The following is a 14,515-nucleotide window of genomic DNA, read 5'->3' on the forward strand; positions in this document are numbered from 1 at the left end:
GTTTCCACCGGGCTAAATCTATGACATTAAAATGCCTATACTGTTTCGTTGGTGGACAGTTGATTTATTAGCACCACCTAATGCACAGGAGTGGAGAGGAGTGCGGAGTTGGAAATGACCTGCAGTGCTCAGCTCTGACTTCATCTCAAAACGTCTCATTTATATATATTTTTCAAGTTTTTTGTTGTTGTTGCATATTCTCTTATCGATATGTGTATTTTGATGACCTTTGACCTCAACATTGATGAATCTGTACTGATATGATTTTCATGTTATGACCTGTTAGCACTTTTATTCATACGGTGTCATCTTGGTCATGAGAGTCATCGGTCACAATACAAAAGACAACGTTTTGAAATCAAGATTTTCCATTTTATTGAAAAGTTGGCCAGGATTCTGTACAGCAGAGAGGGTGTGCGATACACAGGATTAGGAAGTGGGGGGAGGATATAAAATATCCTATTCCCATGGTACATCCTACCCTGAGACGAGAATCATCATTGTTCCCTCTTTGGTGCTGCAATGGAAAGGAATGCGGGATGGGGGGGGGCAAGGTCGGACCACAGGAGAGAAAGAGAAGAGTAGAGATAGAGAGTGATGGAGGGGTTGTCTGATTTTCAGGTGTTCTCTAGCCAGGCGGTCCCTCTCCCTTGCTGTTTCAGATGGTTGGCTTCAGCCAGGGGTTCGGCAAGGCCTCAGACATCTCTCCCCCTCTCTCTCTCTTCCTCCGCCCCTCTCCCTCTCTTCCGCTCTTTCTCTTTCTCTCCTTCCCTGAGCCTCACTTGCTGGCCATGGTGTAGCATCCCTGCTGGTGCCACTGCATGTCGCGGATACGCCTCACGGACTGGAACTGGGGGTGGCGTGCGCCGAACTCGTTGAAGTGTTTGAAGTCGCCCTTCTCCAGCAGGTACTGGGAGCCACGGTATCCAGGGAACTGGTAGCCCACCCAGCTGGGGGGGGGGGATGGAGATGTCACTATGTAGGTCACTGATATAACAGCCGTTCTCCTACAGTCTTTTCTTTCTAGTTCTATGTGTTCTTAATTGTGAGATTAAACTGATTGCTTTTGCTGAATTGTTGAATTGGCAACACTTACGTTCCGCAGCTGACCATGATGCTGCCGACCCTGTCGGTGAAGCCATAGGAGAACAGAGAGGGAACGTCATCGTCCATGATTTCCATCTTACGACCCTTGAACTCTCCAACCTCGTACAGGCAGATCTTGTGTTTCTCTGGGTCCTGGGAGAGAGGGGAAAGGATAAAGGTGTGTGATTATGAGGGCGGTGTTCCAAAGGAGAGACATTTTAAAGGAGAGAGACAAAAATGGAGAGAGAGTTACAGAGCAAAGAGAGAGAGAGAGAAAAGTCAGAGAGAAAAATTAGAGAACAGAATTGACAGATGACAAAGAGAGAGGAATGGTGGAAGGCGAGAGGAGTGTACCCACCATGCGGACGGGCCTGAAGGACAGCAGGTAGTCATTCTTCTGGCAGTTGCTCCAAGAGTCCCAACGGGGGTACTCTCCCTTCTCTAGGATGTAGTGCTCACCACATAAGTTCATCTGCTCGAAGCCCACGAAGCTATACAGAATAGAAAGAGAGTGTCACATGATTGTACAGCCACGTTGACATATCTAATTATGATTAAAAGACATGTAAATACACTGCTACCTCTACCATTATCCCACAAAGCTACAGAGATAGCAGGACAATATTACATTACTAGCAACTAACATATAGTTAAAGCAACTGGAGTGGTTGACTTACGGTCCACACTCAACGCGGAGGGAGCGGACGCGGTCCATGCCCATCTCACACACGTTCATGCACTCGTTGCTAATCTCAACCATGCGACCCTGGAAGTTCTCCTGGTCAAACACAAACATCTGAGGGGGGGAAGCAGAGAAGGAGAGAGACAGACAGATGAGTACAACATAAACGCTGATGATGTCTGACTGTATCAGTGATCCAATGAAATTCCATTCGATTGGATCCGGGAGAAGTCCTGTCAGTTGGGGGCTACTTGCCTTGTAGGACATCATGCCCATCTCGGACTTCTTGCTCTGGGTAGCCTTCCCGTCGGTCTGGGAGGCAGCCTTGGACTTATCACTGGACATGATGACTGGAGGGAGAGAGAGAGAGGGATGAGCATGGAGTGAATGGATGGAGGGTATCATGAGAACAGAGGGATATTTGAGGAAAGGATGGGGTTGGGGACACAGAGGGATATTTGAGGAAAGGATGGGGTTGGGGACACAGTCTACGTGTTTTAATATAGTGATGTGTAATATCAATGTAACATGTATTATTATAACTAGCTACTTGTAATTACTGATTTCAAAATGAAACACTGTTCTGTCTCCCCCCTACTCCCTTTACCTGTGTATGCAGCTACCAGCATGTGTATGATGTATGTTTGTCTGCTGCTCTTACCTGTGTGTGTGTGTGATCTGCCTCACTCAGAGAGTGTGTGTGGCTCGGAGCATGCCCCACCCTTTTATACGCTGGCGCCCAGAGGAGGGGGATTAGACACAGAGAAACAAACCTGCTGAGGTCAGAACCACGGGACAATAGAACCACCGCATCATCAGAGAGGGACAGCCAGAGGGGAGGGGGCAGCCACAGGGACCAATGAGATCCATAGTTCATTGGGAAGGATTGGAGGGGGGTTGATAGTGGAATACTGATGATAGGATCTACCACAAACAGATAAAGTATCTGAGAGATAGAGACATAACACAGTAAAAGTATATGTTATAAGCAAGCACACAAACTGATTAAGTTTTTATAACCAGCTACAAAGACCTGTATGTACATTGCTATTGTGTGGATATTGGTTTAATTAATTGTGTCCATGATATTTACTGAATAGGCTCCCTATTTACACTATGAGAGGACATGTGCATTGTGCTATATCTCTTAATCAGTCTCCAGTTTACGTTAGAAAAATACAATTTCTGGTCGTCTTGTCTCCTCTCATCGCAATTCGTTTTGAGACAGTTGAATAGGAGCTCAGGCCTGAAGCCGTCATTAATAAATACTGTTTAATTGATGCATTATTGGAACCCACATTATCAGACTACAGGGTTTTGATTGAGATAGTATAATGTCTATAAGATGTCGGTATGATTTAGGTGAAGTGTGAGGAGTGACGTTGCAGTGTTTTATTTTTTAATTTTTGCCTTGATAAGTTTCTGTGTTTGGAGGGGCCAGGATATTATGGACAGTATATAACTCAAGAATGGATGTGTGGCATGATTCAGGCATGTGTTTGTTTGTGTGTGTGTTTGGAGACTGAAGTAATACTATTGAAGATATGTCAAAAACGTTCTCATACTCAAACTTTTCCATCCTGTCCATATTATATTTTATGCATATGTGTATACTGACCTTTTTTTTACGCCTTTAATCCCCACATTCTCCACTTCTATCCCGGTCTTTGTGACCGCCACGCGCCAGACTGCTGACCAGCACGAACTGACCGGGTTACTATTGTTCTTTTCCCATTCTGGGCAAACTCCTATCAACGTGCACAGAAAGGACTGGCGTTCCATAACATGTGCTGAGCTGGCGTGTCGCGCGGTTTCGATGGCACGACCAACAAGAACAGGAGCACGCTGTCGTCCAGTGTTCCATGTGGGGAAAAAGTTATTGTGCGCGCACCAAAGCCCTGCACCATGGACGCGCTCCAAGAGGCGCGCTTCTCGTCAGTCCATATAAAACTGAAGCGCCAGGATCTCTCAAAAGCTCTACGCGAGATAGCGTTAAGCGCGTGCCACTCCCGAGCTCATCACGAATAAGTGCCAAACTAGGTAAGGTGCCAACTCCGTTACGTATTTAATGAAAATTATAGGGACAGTAAGATATGTTATAATGTGTTTATTCAAGACAATTTTACACATTCATTTAAAACTCACCAAAAAGCACGAACCATGTAATAACACGTTACCCTGCATTGCACATCGCATAGATTGGCTACATAATGTATAAACTCTTAACTGATTCTGGTCTCCATATTGCGCTGTTCTGTGCGGGTGTAGCCTACTGACTTGAATGGACAATAAACGATGTGCTGTCTTATCGCTAGGTCACAGTAATATCGATTTGTTGTGTATTATTTGTCTTATACGACTGGCTATACTAGGGAGCGAGCATGTTAGATAAAACAAAATAATGTTGCTTTATCATAGATTCATTGATCGGCATTATTAGTATACAATTTAGTTTAGGGGTCAGGTCGTTCATCCAAGACTGTTTAGTGACATTTGTGACGTGTTAAAGGTAGGTTAATAGGTTTTGGTGTGAAATTGATACTTAGTCGTGCACACTTGAATACCAGTGTGAAGCTTTGATTACAGAATAACATAGAATATAATACAATAAATACATCATGTTTACTCTGTATGTGTGTACTGTTGGTGTTGAGGTGACGTAGTGTTAGAGAGTTGGGGAGATTGTGTAACTGAAAGTTTGCCCCCTGTCTTTTAGGTGTAAAGATGCACAGAACAACTAGATCCCCAATGATGCAACCCCTGGTCAACTCGGGAATGGGCATAGCTCCTTTCTTCAAGGTAACACACCTTTAAGTTGAGACGCATGCAGGAGCACACACCTTTGCATAAGTGGAATGGGCCCTGTCACCTTAAATGTCCCTTTCTCTACCTCATCTTCCATTTCTTCCCCCTCTCCCTCTCTCTGTAGGTGACTGTGTTCGAGCAGGAGCACTTCCAGGGAAAGTGCCAGGAGTTCACCTCTGAGTGCTGTAACATCCACGAGTGTGGTCTGGACACCATCCGCTCCATCAGAGTGGAGAGTGGAGCGTGAGTCTCACACTGTTCCGTCTGTTTAGTGTGTATGATTGATTAGCGATAGAGGAATACAGGTGGGTACTCTGTGTGTACTCTGTGTGTGTGTGTGTGTGTGTGTGTGTGTGTGTGTGTGTGTGTGTGTGTGTGTGTGTGTGTGTGTGTGTGTGTGTGTGTGTGTGTGTGTGTGTGTGTGTGTGTGTGTGTGTATAGACTTTACTGTGAATTGCTTACTTACGAGTCCTTTCCCAACAATGTTAAAAAGTAAGAACATTTGCAAATAAAAATGTAAAATAGTAACACAATAAATAACAATAACGGGGCTCTAGAATGTGAACGTGTGTGTATGTCATCAAAATGCATGTGTGTGTATGTGTGTGTGTGCATGTGTGTGTTTTGTGTGTATGTGTGTGTGTGTGTGTGTGTGTGTGTGCATGTGTGTGTTGGACTATCAGTGTAAGCATGTGTGAGTGTGTGGGTAGAGTCCAGTGAGTGGTTAGAGTCCAGTGAGTGGTTAGAGTCCAGTGAGTGGGTAGAGTCCAGTGAGTGGGTAGAGTCCAGTGAGTGGTTAGAGTCCAGTGAGTGGGTAGAGTCCAGTGTGTGGGTAGAGTCCAGTGTGTGGGTAGAGTCCAGTGTGTGGGTAGAGTCCAGTGAGTGGTTAGAGTCCAGTGAGTGGGTAGAGTCCAGTGAGTGGGTAGAGTCCAGTGAGTGGGTAGAGTCCAGTGAGTGGGTAGAGTCCAGTGAGTGGGTAGAGTCCAGTGAGTGGGTAGAGTCCAGTGAGTGTGCGTAGTCATTGTAAGAGGGCCAGTGTAAAAAAGGGACAATGCAGTAGCCATTTGATTAAATTGTTCAGCAGTCTTATGGCTTGGGGGTAAAAGCTGTTAAGGAGCTTTTTGGTCCCAGACATGGCGCTCCAGTACCGCTTGCCGTGCGGCAGCAGAGAGAACCGTCTGTGGCTTGGGTGACTGGGGTCTTTGACAATTTCCCCGGGCCTTCCTCTGACACCGCCTGTTATAGAGGTCCTGGATGGCAGGGAGCTCTGCCACAGTGATGTACTGGGCCATCCGCACCACCCTATGTAGCGCTTGCGACCGAGGGCGATGCAACCAGGCAAGATGCTCTCGATGGTGCAGCTGTAGAAGTTTTGAAGGATCTGTGGGGCCATGCCAAATCTTTTCAACCTCCTGAGTGGGAAGAGGCGCTGTTGCACCTTCTTTGCGACTCTGCTGGTGTGATAGGACCACATGAAGTCCTTGGTGATGTGGACACAGATGAACTTGAAGCTCTCGACCTGATGAATGAGTGAATGTGTATACTCTGTGGGTGTTTTGGTTTATAGTGGCTGGTTCAATTTGTGTGTATAAGATGCTAGTACAATGTGTTTAACTCTCTCTCTCCCCTCTAGCTGGGTGGGCTTTGAGCACCATGATTTCCAGGGCCAGCAGTTCATCCTGGAGAGAGGAGAGTACCCCCACTGGGACGCCTACAGCGGCTCCCTGTCCTACCACGTGGAGCGTCTCATGTCCCTGCGTCCCATCTATTGTGCTGTGAGTAAAGTGTGAGAGGAGAGAGAGAAAGAGAGATGTGAAAGTGTATCAATGCATTTTTGGGCCAAACAGATACATTCTATTAGGGCCTTCTCCTTGAGAAAACCCCCCAAAAATATTGGAATATGATCATCTTTGTGTGTGTATATGTAACAGTCCTCTCTCTCTCAGTCCCACATGAGCAGTCGTATGATGATCTTTGAGAGAGAGAACTTCATGGGCCGCAGTGTTGAGCTGTGTGACGACTACCCATCCCTGCAGGCCATGGGCTGGTCCATGCCCGAGGTCGGCTCCATGCACGTGCAGTGTGGCGCGTAAGTTAGCCTCTATTATTCACCGCAAAACACACACAACGTGTGAGCAAACAGCTGTGGAAGCTGTGGTTTCATCCTTTGCGCACACCATTGATACACATGCCAGAGACACCAAAACGCAGTGTTACTTAATATCCCATATCTTTTCCCTCAGCTTTGTGTGCTACCAGTACCCCGGCTACAGGGGCCAGCAGTACATCATGGAGTGTGAGAGACACAGTGGAGACTACCAGCACTGGAAGAACTGGGGCTCCCACTGCCAGACCCCCCAGATCCAGTCTATCCGCCGTATCCAGCATTAAGAGGGGCTAGTAGAGGCTGAGAGGCCCACGGACAGCAACCCCTAGCCCAGGCGCTGCTCTACCCCCCCCCCCCCCCCCCCCCCACTCTGACAGGAAGAGCAGTCGCCCCTAACTACCGATTCACCACGTACCACTGACACTCACAGCCGCGCCAAGGTACGATAACAGACTATATCGCACTGTAAAAGCACAGGAACACACACACACATACTGACATGACTGACACTCACAGACGTACCTATACTGATATAACACACACCGTGTCTTTTACCAGGTTAAAGCACCCGCACACAGACACACACACCTGCGCTGTTCTACCTGAACCCCCCAACCCCTCTGTCCAAGTCACCTGGGCTGAGCGGGGAGCCAAGCCACACACCGTGCTCGAACCAGAGGAGACGTCAACGTATCCTCAGAAAACAGTTTCAAGATGGCTGCCTCTGTAGCACAGCTCTGATGTGATGTGTGTAGGAGGTTGAACCACAGGTTACCTAATAAACTAATGTTCACTTCAGTCGCTCAGGCCTGTCCTATCATTGTGTGTTGTGTGTGAGTGTAGGACAGGGGTCTCCAACCTTATCAAGCATGAGAGCTATTTTGAAAAAATTAAACATGTCGCAAGCTATTCCTTTTTTTTTAAGCTTTCAAACATGCATATTTTTCTCTTCCCCGGGTCCTTGGTGTACAAGAGAAAGTAGTGCACTGTTTTCTGTCAACATACCTGGTAAAATAATGGTTCATAAACAACTCTGAGGGGGGCCCTATAAAATCTATATTTAAAAAAACAAAACAAATTCAGTTATATATTTGACCAAATTATGTTCTCTGTTGTATTTTTCCTGGTTTTAGAATTTTGGGGGGTTTTCACTCTCGAAATTACAATTGTTCACGACAACAAAATTGGATGTTTTGAGTCCATGCTTAAATCACATCTGGAAGAAAACTAACAAATGTAGATGTTTTTGTGTAATTCCCCTTTAATTGCCCTATAATTGCGAATTTAGCAAGTGAAGAATGTGTCATCTAATGTGCTGGTATATCGATGGTTCTGTGCCGCTGCTGCTCATTTCATGGCAAAGTTTGCAAATAACAAATAATAGATACAAATTATATACTAACGTCTGATATACTTTTGCCAGGTGAGCCTACTTTGCAGTTAACATTTAATTGAGAAGGTTTCAGGGAAAGTACTGAGTGATAGACCAACGCGCGCACCACACAGACAGACGGGCAACATTGCTGGAAATTAATTGGCATATATTGTGTTAGGTTTGGCTTTTTAACCCAATAGCGGCTAACCAGGGCTGGAATAATGTCAATGCTACGTTGATTAGATAGTAGCTGGGAGCTTGCGGTGTCTGATACTTGTTAGATTTGTTTGACAGTTTGCGGTGGAACACGTGAAAATTTCAGGTAGTTTCAGGTGGGCTGCGAGCTACTGGTAAACTCGCGATCGACCTGTTGAGGACCTCTGGTGTAGGAAGTCTATCACACATGCCATACGGGAGGCAACTTTGTAATAATCAGCATAATAAGCATCTTAAAATGTGATATTTGGTTCTAACATAATAAACCAAGGGTTCGCATACTGCATGTCAAACCCTCTAATAAAAATGGGAATAACTGAAAAACGACTCCACAAATGAACCTGTTGCGTTTTACAAAAAATGAATACCCTTGTATCAGTCAGAGATCACCGTCACCACCTGCTGACCACTTAAAGACACTACAACGCCGTGACAGACATTCAAGCTATTTAGGCTGCACTTAAAATAGATTCACACAAGGACACACAGGTATTAAGAAAATCTTTAATCTCGTAATCTGGTTATAAAACTGAAAACAGTCAACCAGTCAAACTGCTGGGGAGAACAGTAATAATGAGAAACAACAACAAGACCCATGACGTGAAGTGATTTCATTCTAGAACAGTCAGAAGCAGAATCGGATGATGGTTAGGCCTGTGATGATTGACACTCAACCAACCAGAGCCCTCAATTCCTGTGAAACTAAACGAACAGCAGTGTAAAACCTGATCTGGTGGCAACTCACCAAAAAAACATTTGCTATATGAACCCAAACTCCTCTCTACAAGAGGCTAGCAAAGCTTGTGTTTTTCTACACGGGTCATTGAAAACCTAAACACAATGATGTGTTAAAAGGTCTGGGCAGTGAGATGTAGACAAAGAAAGAAAACAACTGACACACACATTCAAAACTGACAATCTATGTGCTGAAAACTAGAACTCAAGCACAGAGTCCTATAAACTGGGTGAGGTAGAAATAGGTACAGCAACGTATCAAATACTTCCTCTTAATTATTATTTTTTTTACCTCCATTCGTCCTCTTCTGTTTAACAATTGGTAACTTGGACGAACTCAAATCACCCAACTTTCACAAACCCCCAAATCCTCTTTTACGTAAATATTCCTGCTTCTCCATCAAGCAGAAACCTGTACATTCCTCGTTGTTTTGCGATGGCTGTCTATGTGGTAGTCCTCTGAGTTTGTACTTGGAGATTTGTCCATACCTCCTGTCTCCTAGCAGGGAGGGGGAAGCAGGTTGCTCACTGTAGGGAAGCAGGGATAGGACAGGCATGTTTATACTGTAGTTAGTGTAGAAGTAAAAAAAAAAAAACTCTGATTAGAGTTGAGTGTGACAATCTGACTGCTCAGTCTTGATCATGTAGGCTACCGTGTGTCTGCATTCCCCTCAGTCAGAGCAGAGACGACAGATCCGATAGAAGGGGCGTGGGTCCAACTCTCCTCCAATGACATTGATATCTTCCTCTGAACTAAGCCCCGCTAAAGCCCCCAAACACATCCACTTCCTCTTGCTCCCAGCTTCCTGTTGACCCTTCGATGTCCACCTGTTGTGGACATCAAAGGATGGGAGAATGGAGGCTTTACTATCCCAGAATGCATCTGAACTGGGACCTTCCACTCTGCTATTTGGATTGCAGAGTTCTGTTGTCTGTTTATCTGCTCTGTCTGTCATCCATTCTTCTAGAGGCTCTTCAATTGCTCCGATGTCCTCCACATCCATTTCTTCTTCCCTTTTCTCCATCTCTTCATCCATACATACGTTTCTCCCTCTCTTCTGTATGATCGGTCTTTCGTGGTTTGAGCTTGGTCCATCCGGTTTCCTCTCCTTGTCCCTCTCGTTCCCATTCTCTCCATCTCTCACTCAGCTCTGTGTCTGCAGGACCACCCTGTTTTTCTGGAAGGCTGAGGAGGCAGTTACCTGAGTGACATTGACATCCTCCTCCTCTGTGGTCACTTCCTTCCCAGACTCCTCGCTTGTTTCTCGCTTGTCCTCGCTGGCTCCGTTTCTCACTTGTCCTCGCTGGCTCCGTTTCTCGCTGGCTCCGTTTCTCGCTGGCTCCGTTTCTCGCTGGCTCCGTTTCTCGCTTGTCCTCGCTGGCTCCATTTCTCGCTGGCTCCGTTTCTCGCTTGTCCTCGCTGACCCGTTTCTCGCTGGCTCCGTTTCTCGCTTGTCCTCGCTGACCCGTTTCTCGCTGGCTCCGTTTCTCGCTTGTCCTCGCTGGCTCCATTTCTCGCTGGCTCCGTTTCTCGCTTGTCCTCGCTGACCCGTTTCTCGCTGGCTCCGTTTCTCTCTTGTCCTCGCTGGCTCCGGTCCTTTCTCCCACCCCAGCTGAGGCTTCTACTCTCCTCTTTTTCTTCCTCCTCGTTTCTCCCTCTAGGCTTTCTCCCTCTAGTCTGTTCTGCAAGGAGGCTGGTCTGTTCAGGTAGAGCTGGAGGGCTAGTAACCTTTGGTCTGCCTCTCCCTCTCTTCACGATAGCCACTGCCCCAGACCCTCACATTCTTCTCGCTCTGTCTGATTGGCTGAGCACTCTCACGTCTGAGCTTCTCGGGGGTTCTGATTGGGGGATTGGGTAGGGGTGGGGATTTCTGGGTAGTGTCAGACTCTGCTGCTGGCCGGGCTTTGGTCTAAGAGGGATGACTATAAATTAGACCACTCAGCCATAACACATCTATACAAATTATACACTGCTAACAATTTACTAAAGAATACATGAAGTACCCCGAGTAAATAGTAATAGATGTTTCATAACAGAAAATGTTGAGGACTGAGCTTTGATCTTTTCAGCCGACCTGATTGGGCCGTTGCCCTTTGAGACTCTACCCCTGGTAACACCTTAGTCTTTCTTCTCCAGTCTAACAACACACACTGCAGGCTGGCATGGCACCTTTGTTGTCCACACACACCTGGCAATGCATCAGCGACCTGATTTGGCTGATGGCTCGGGGTAGGCGTTTCCCTGGCATCCTTGTGTTTGCATAGCACCTCGTCAGTATGGGTGCTATGTATGGGTGCTATACCTCATCAGTACCTGGCAACGCATCCCCCGGCAACGGGCCACCCACACTCTTGCGGCCCCTCTTCTTCATTGAGTACCCTTTCTTTATCCTCCTCTTCCTGATCAGCGGTCTGGGTCTTTTCCTGTCTATGTTCCTCTCCCCATGACATTTCCTGGGCCTGACTCTAGGTTGGATGTTGATATCGCCTAGCAACTGCCTTTTGGCCATCACCCTCCCCACTTCCCCTGGGCTGGGTGGCACACTGGTAGGAGGTAGAGCTAAGGTGGGCTGGACACTTTTACTAAGGGCTGAGTGTAGAAGAGGTGATGTGTGAGATAGTGGGGGTTGTGTATGTGCGGGGTGTGTGTGTATCTGTGTTCTGAATGAGCTGTGTATACCTGGGCCAGGTGTGTGTTACTCTGCCCAGGGTTAGAGGTGTGTTGTTGTGTTCTGAATGAGGCGTGTATACCTGGGCCAGGTGTGTGTTACTCTGCCCAGGGTTAGAGGTGTGTTGTTGTGTTCTGAATGATGCGTGTATACCTGGGCCAGGTGTGTGTTACTCTGCCCAGGGTTAGAGGTGTGTTGTTGTGTTCTGGTTGAGGCGTGTATACCTGGGCCAGGTGTGTGTTACTCTGCCCAGGGTTAGAGGTGTGTTGTTGTGTTCTGGTTGAGGCATGTATACCTGGGCCAGGTGTGTGTTACTCTGCCCAGGGTTAGAGGTGTGTTGTTGTGTTCTGGTTGAGGCGTGTATACCTGGGCCAGGTGTGTGTTACTCTGCCCAGGGTTAGAGGTGTGTTGTTGTGTTCTGGTTGAGGCGTGTATACCTGGGCCAGGTGTGTGTTACTCTGCCCAGGGTTAGAGGTGTGTTGCTGTGTTCTGGTTGAGGCGTGTATACCTGGGCCAGGTGTGTGTTACTCTGCCCAGGGTTAGAGGTGTGTTGCTGTGTTCTGGTTGAGGCATGTATACCTGGGCCAGGTGTGTGTTACTCTGCCCAGGGTTAGAGGTGTGTTGTTGTGTTCTGGTTGAGGCATGTATACCTGGGCCAGGTGTGTGTTACTCTGCCCAGGGTTAGAGGTGTGTTGTTGTGTTCTGGTTGAGGCATGTATACCTGGGCCAGGTGTGTGTTACTCTGCCCAGGGTTAGAGGTGTGTTGTTGTGTTCTGAATGAGGCGTGTATACCTGGGCCAGGTGTGTGTTACTCTGCCCAGGGTTAGAGGTGTGTTGTTGTGTTCTGAATGAGGCGTGTATACCTGGGCCAGGTGTGTGTTACTCTGCCCAGGGTTATAGGTGTGTTGTTGTGTTCTGGTTGAGGCGTGTATACCTGGGCCAGGTGTGTGTTACTCTGCCCAGAGTTATAGGTGTGTTGTTGTGTTCTGGTTGAGGCGTGTATACCTGGGCCAGGTGTGTGTTACTCTGCCCAGGGTTAGAGGTGTGTTGTTGTGTTCTGGTTGAGGCGTGTATACCTGGGCCAGGTGTGTGTTACTCTGCCCAGGGTTAGAGGTGTGTTGTTGTGTTCTGAATGAGGCGTGTATACCTGGGCCAGGTGTGTGTTACTCTGCCCAGGGTTAGAGGTGTGTTGTTGTGTTCTGGTTGAGGCGTGTATACCTGGGCCAGGTGTGTGTTACTCTGCCCAGGGTTAGAGGTGTGTTGTTGTGTTCTGAATGAGGCGTGTATACCTGGGCCAGGTGTGTGTTACTCTGCCCAGGGTTAGAGGTGTGTTGTTGTGTTCTGGTTGAGGCGTGTATACCTGGGCCAGGTGTGTGTTACTCTGCCCAGGGTTATAGGTGTGTTGTTGTGTTCTGGTTGAGGCGTGTATACCTGGGCCAGGTGTGTGTTACTCTGCCCAGGGTTAGAGTTGTGTTGTTGTGTTCTGAATGAGGCGTGTATACCTGGGCCAGGTGTGTGTTACTCTGCCCAGGGTTAGAGGTGTGTTGTTGTGTTCTGAATGAGGCATGTATACCTGGGCCAGGTGTGTGTTACTCTGCCCAGGGTTAGAGGTGTGTTGTTGTGTTCTGGTTGAGGCGTGTATACCTGGGCCAGGTGTGTGTTACTCTGCCCAGGGTTAGAGGTGTGTTGCTGTGTTCTGGTTGAGGCGTGTATACCTGGGCCAGGTGTGTGTTACTCTGCCCAGGGTTAGAGTTGTGTTGTTGTGTTCTGAATGAGGCGTGTATACCTGGGCCAGGTGTGTGTTACTCTGCCCAGGGTTAGAGGTGTGTTGTTGTGTTCTGGTTGAGGCATGTATACCTGGGCCAGGTGTGTGTTACTCTGCCCAGGGTTATAGGTGTGTTGTTGTGTTCTGAATGAGGCGTGTATACCTGGGCCAGGTGTGTGTTACTCTGCCCAGGGTTAGAGTTGTGTTGTTGTGTTCTGGTTGAGGCGTGTATACCTGGGCCAGGTGTGTGTTACTCTGCCCAGGGTTAGAGGTGTGTTGTTGTGTTCTGGTTGAGGCGTGTATACCTGGGCCAGGTGTGTGTTACTCTGCCCAGGGTTAGAGGTGTGTTGTTGTGTTCTGGTTGAGGCGTGTATACCTGGGCCAGGTGTGTGTTACTCTGCCCAGGGTTAGAGGTGTGTTGCTGTGTTCTGGTTGAGGCGTGTATACCTGGGCCAGGTGTGTGTTACTCTGCCCAGGGTTAGAGTTGTGTTGTTGTGTTCTGAATGAGGCGTGTATACCTGGGCCAGGTGTGTGTTACTCTGCCCAGGGTTAGAGGTGTGTTGTTGTGTTCTGAATGAGGCGTGTATACCTGGGCCAGGTGTGTGTTACTCTGGGCTGTGTGACTGTTGCTTTGCTCTTCTCTGACTTGAGTGCTCGGGGTTCTGTGTTCAGCTGTGCTGGGCTGTATCTATGCTCCACTATAGTTCCTGAGGGCGGTGTAAGGCTCCAAGAGGCTGGCTGTGCTCTGATTGTCTACCTGTGTGCAGCTTGACCCCTCACCCTGTCCCTCTGCCCTCGAGTTGGATGCTGCCACCTACAGCTTAAATGACCTGAGGAAGTGATCCAGGATGTCACTCAGCTTGCCCTCCCTATGCTGCTGCTGCAGCCCCACTTCTGATGACGACTTGGCACTTCCAGAAAGGTCACCCCCACCGGTCACCTCGGCAACAGTGTCCATGGTGCTAGGAGCTGCTACGGCAACGCCCCTGCCGGTGTCCTGGTCTAGGCCCATCATGATGTCCTCCAGCAGGCGGTCAAACTGCTCGGCTGAGTCCTCCTGGGGAAGGGGGGGGGG

The 14,515-nt window shown here is 47.9% G+C and overlaps 2 protein-coding genes across 2 annotated transcripts; one reads left to right on the top strand and one right to left on the bottom strand.

Moving 5' to 3' along the window:
* Nucleotides 1-778: 778 nt before the first annotated feature.
* Nucleotides 779-2,113, bottom strand: LOC120062003 (beta-crystallin B1-like). The gene is made up of 5 exons (XM_039011799.1): nucleotides 2,024-2,113; nucleotides 1,764-1,882; nucleotides 1,445-1,577; nucleotides 1,097-1,239; nucleotides 779-950 (listed from the first exon to the last, which is right to left on the bottom strand). The coding sequence occupies exons 1-5, from the start codon at nucleotides 2,111-2,113 to the stop codon at nucleotides 779-781; spliced, it is 657 nt and encodes a 218-aa protein (XP_038867727.1).
* Nucleotides 2,114-4,492: 2,379 nt separating this feature from the next.
* On the top strand, nucleotides 4,493-6,964 carry LOC120062004 (beta-crystallin A1-2-like). The gene is made up of 5 exons (XM_039011800.1): nucleotides 4,493-4,567; nucleotides 4,698-4,816; nucleotides 6,207-6,348; nucleotides 6,520-6,662; nucleotides 6,817-6,964. The coding sequence occupies exons 1-5, from the start codon at nucleotides 4,493-4,495 to the stop codon at nucleotides 6,962-6,964; spliced, it is 627 nt and encodes a 208-aa protein (XP_038867728.1).
* The last annotated feature ends 7,551 nt before the right edge of the window (nucleotides 6,965-14,515 follow it).

Source organism: Salvelinus namaycush, chromosome 17, assembly GCF_016432855.1.
Source record: "Salvelinus namaycush isolate Seneca chromosome 17, SaNama_1.0, whole genome shotgun sequence".
NCBI lineage: Eukaryota > Metazoa > Chordata > Actinopteri > Salmoniformes > Salmonidae > Salvelinus > Salvelinus namaycush.

Coding starts and splice junctions, on each gene's coding strand:
- LOC120062003 (XM_039011799.1), bottom strand. CDS start 2,113: ATGTCCAGTGATAAGTCCAAGGCTGCCTCCCAGACCGACGGGAAGGCT. Junction 1,883..2,023: donor TGGGCATGATGTCCTACAAG/GCAAGTAGCCCC, acceptor TCCCCCCCTCAG/ATGTTTGTGTTTGACCAGGA. Junction 1,578..1,763: donor CTCCGCGTTGAGTGTGGACC/GTAAGTCAACCA, acceptor TATTCTGTATAG/CTTCGTGGGCTTCGAGCAGA.
- LOC120062004 (XM_039011800.1), top strand. CDS start 4,493: ATGCACAGAACAACTAGATCCCCAATGATGCAACCCCTGGTCAACTCG. Junction 4,568..4,697: donor GCATAGCTCCTTTCTTCAAG/GTAACACACCTT, acceptor CTCTCTCTGTAG/GTGACTGTGTTCGAGCAGGA. Junction 4,817..6,206: donor ATCAGAGTGGAGAGTGGAGC/GTGAGTCTCACA, acceptor TCTCCCCTCTAG/CTGGGTGGGCTTTGAGCACC.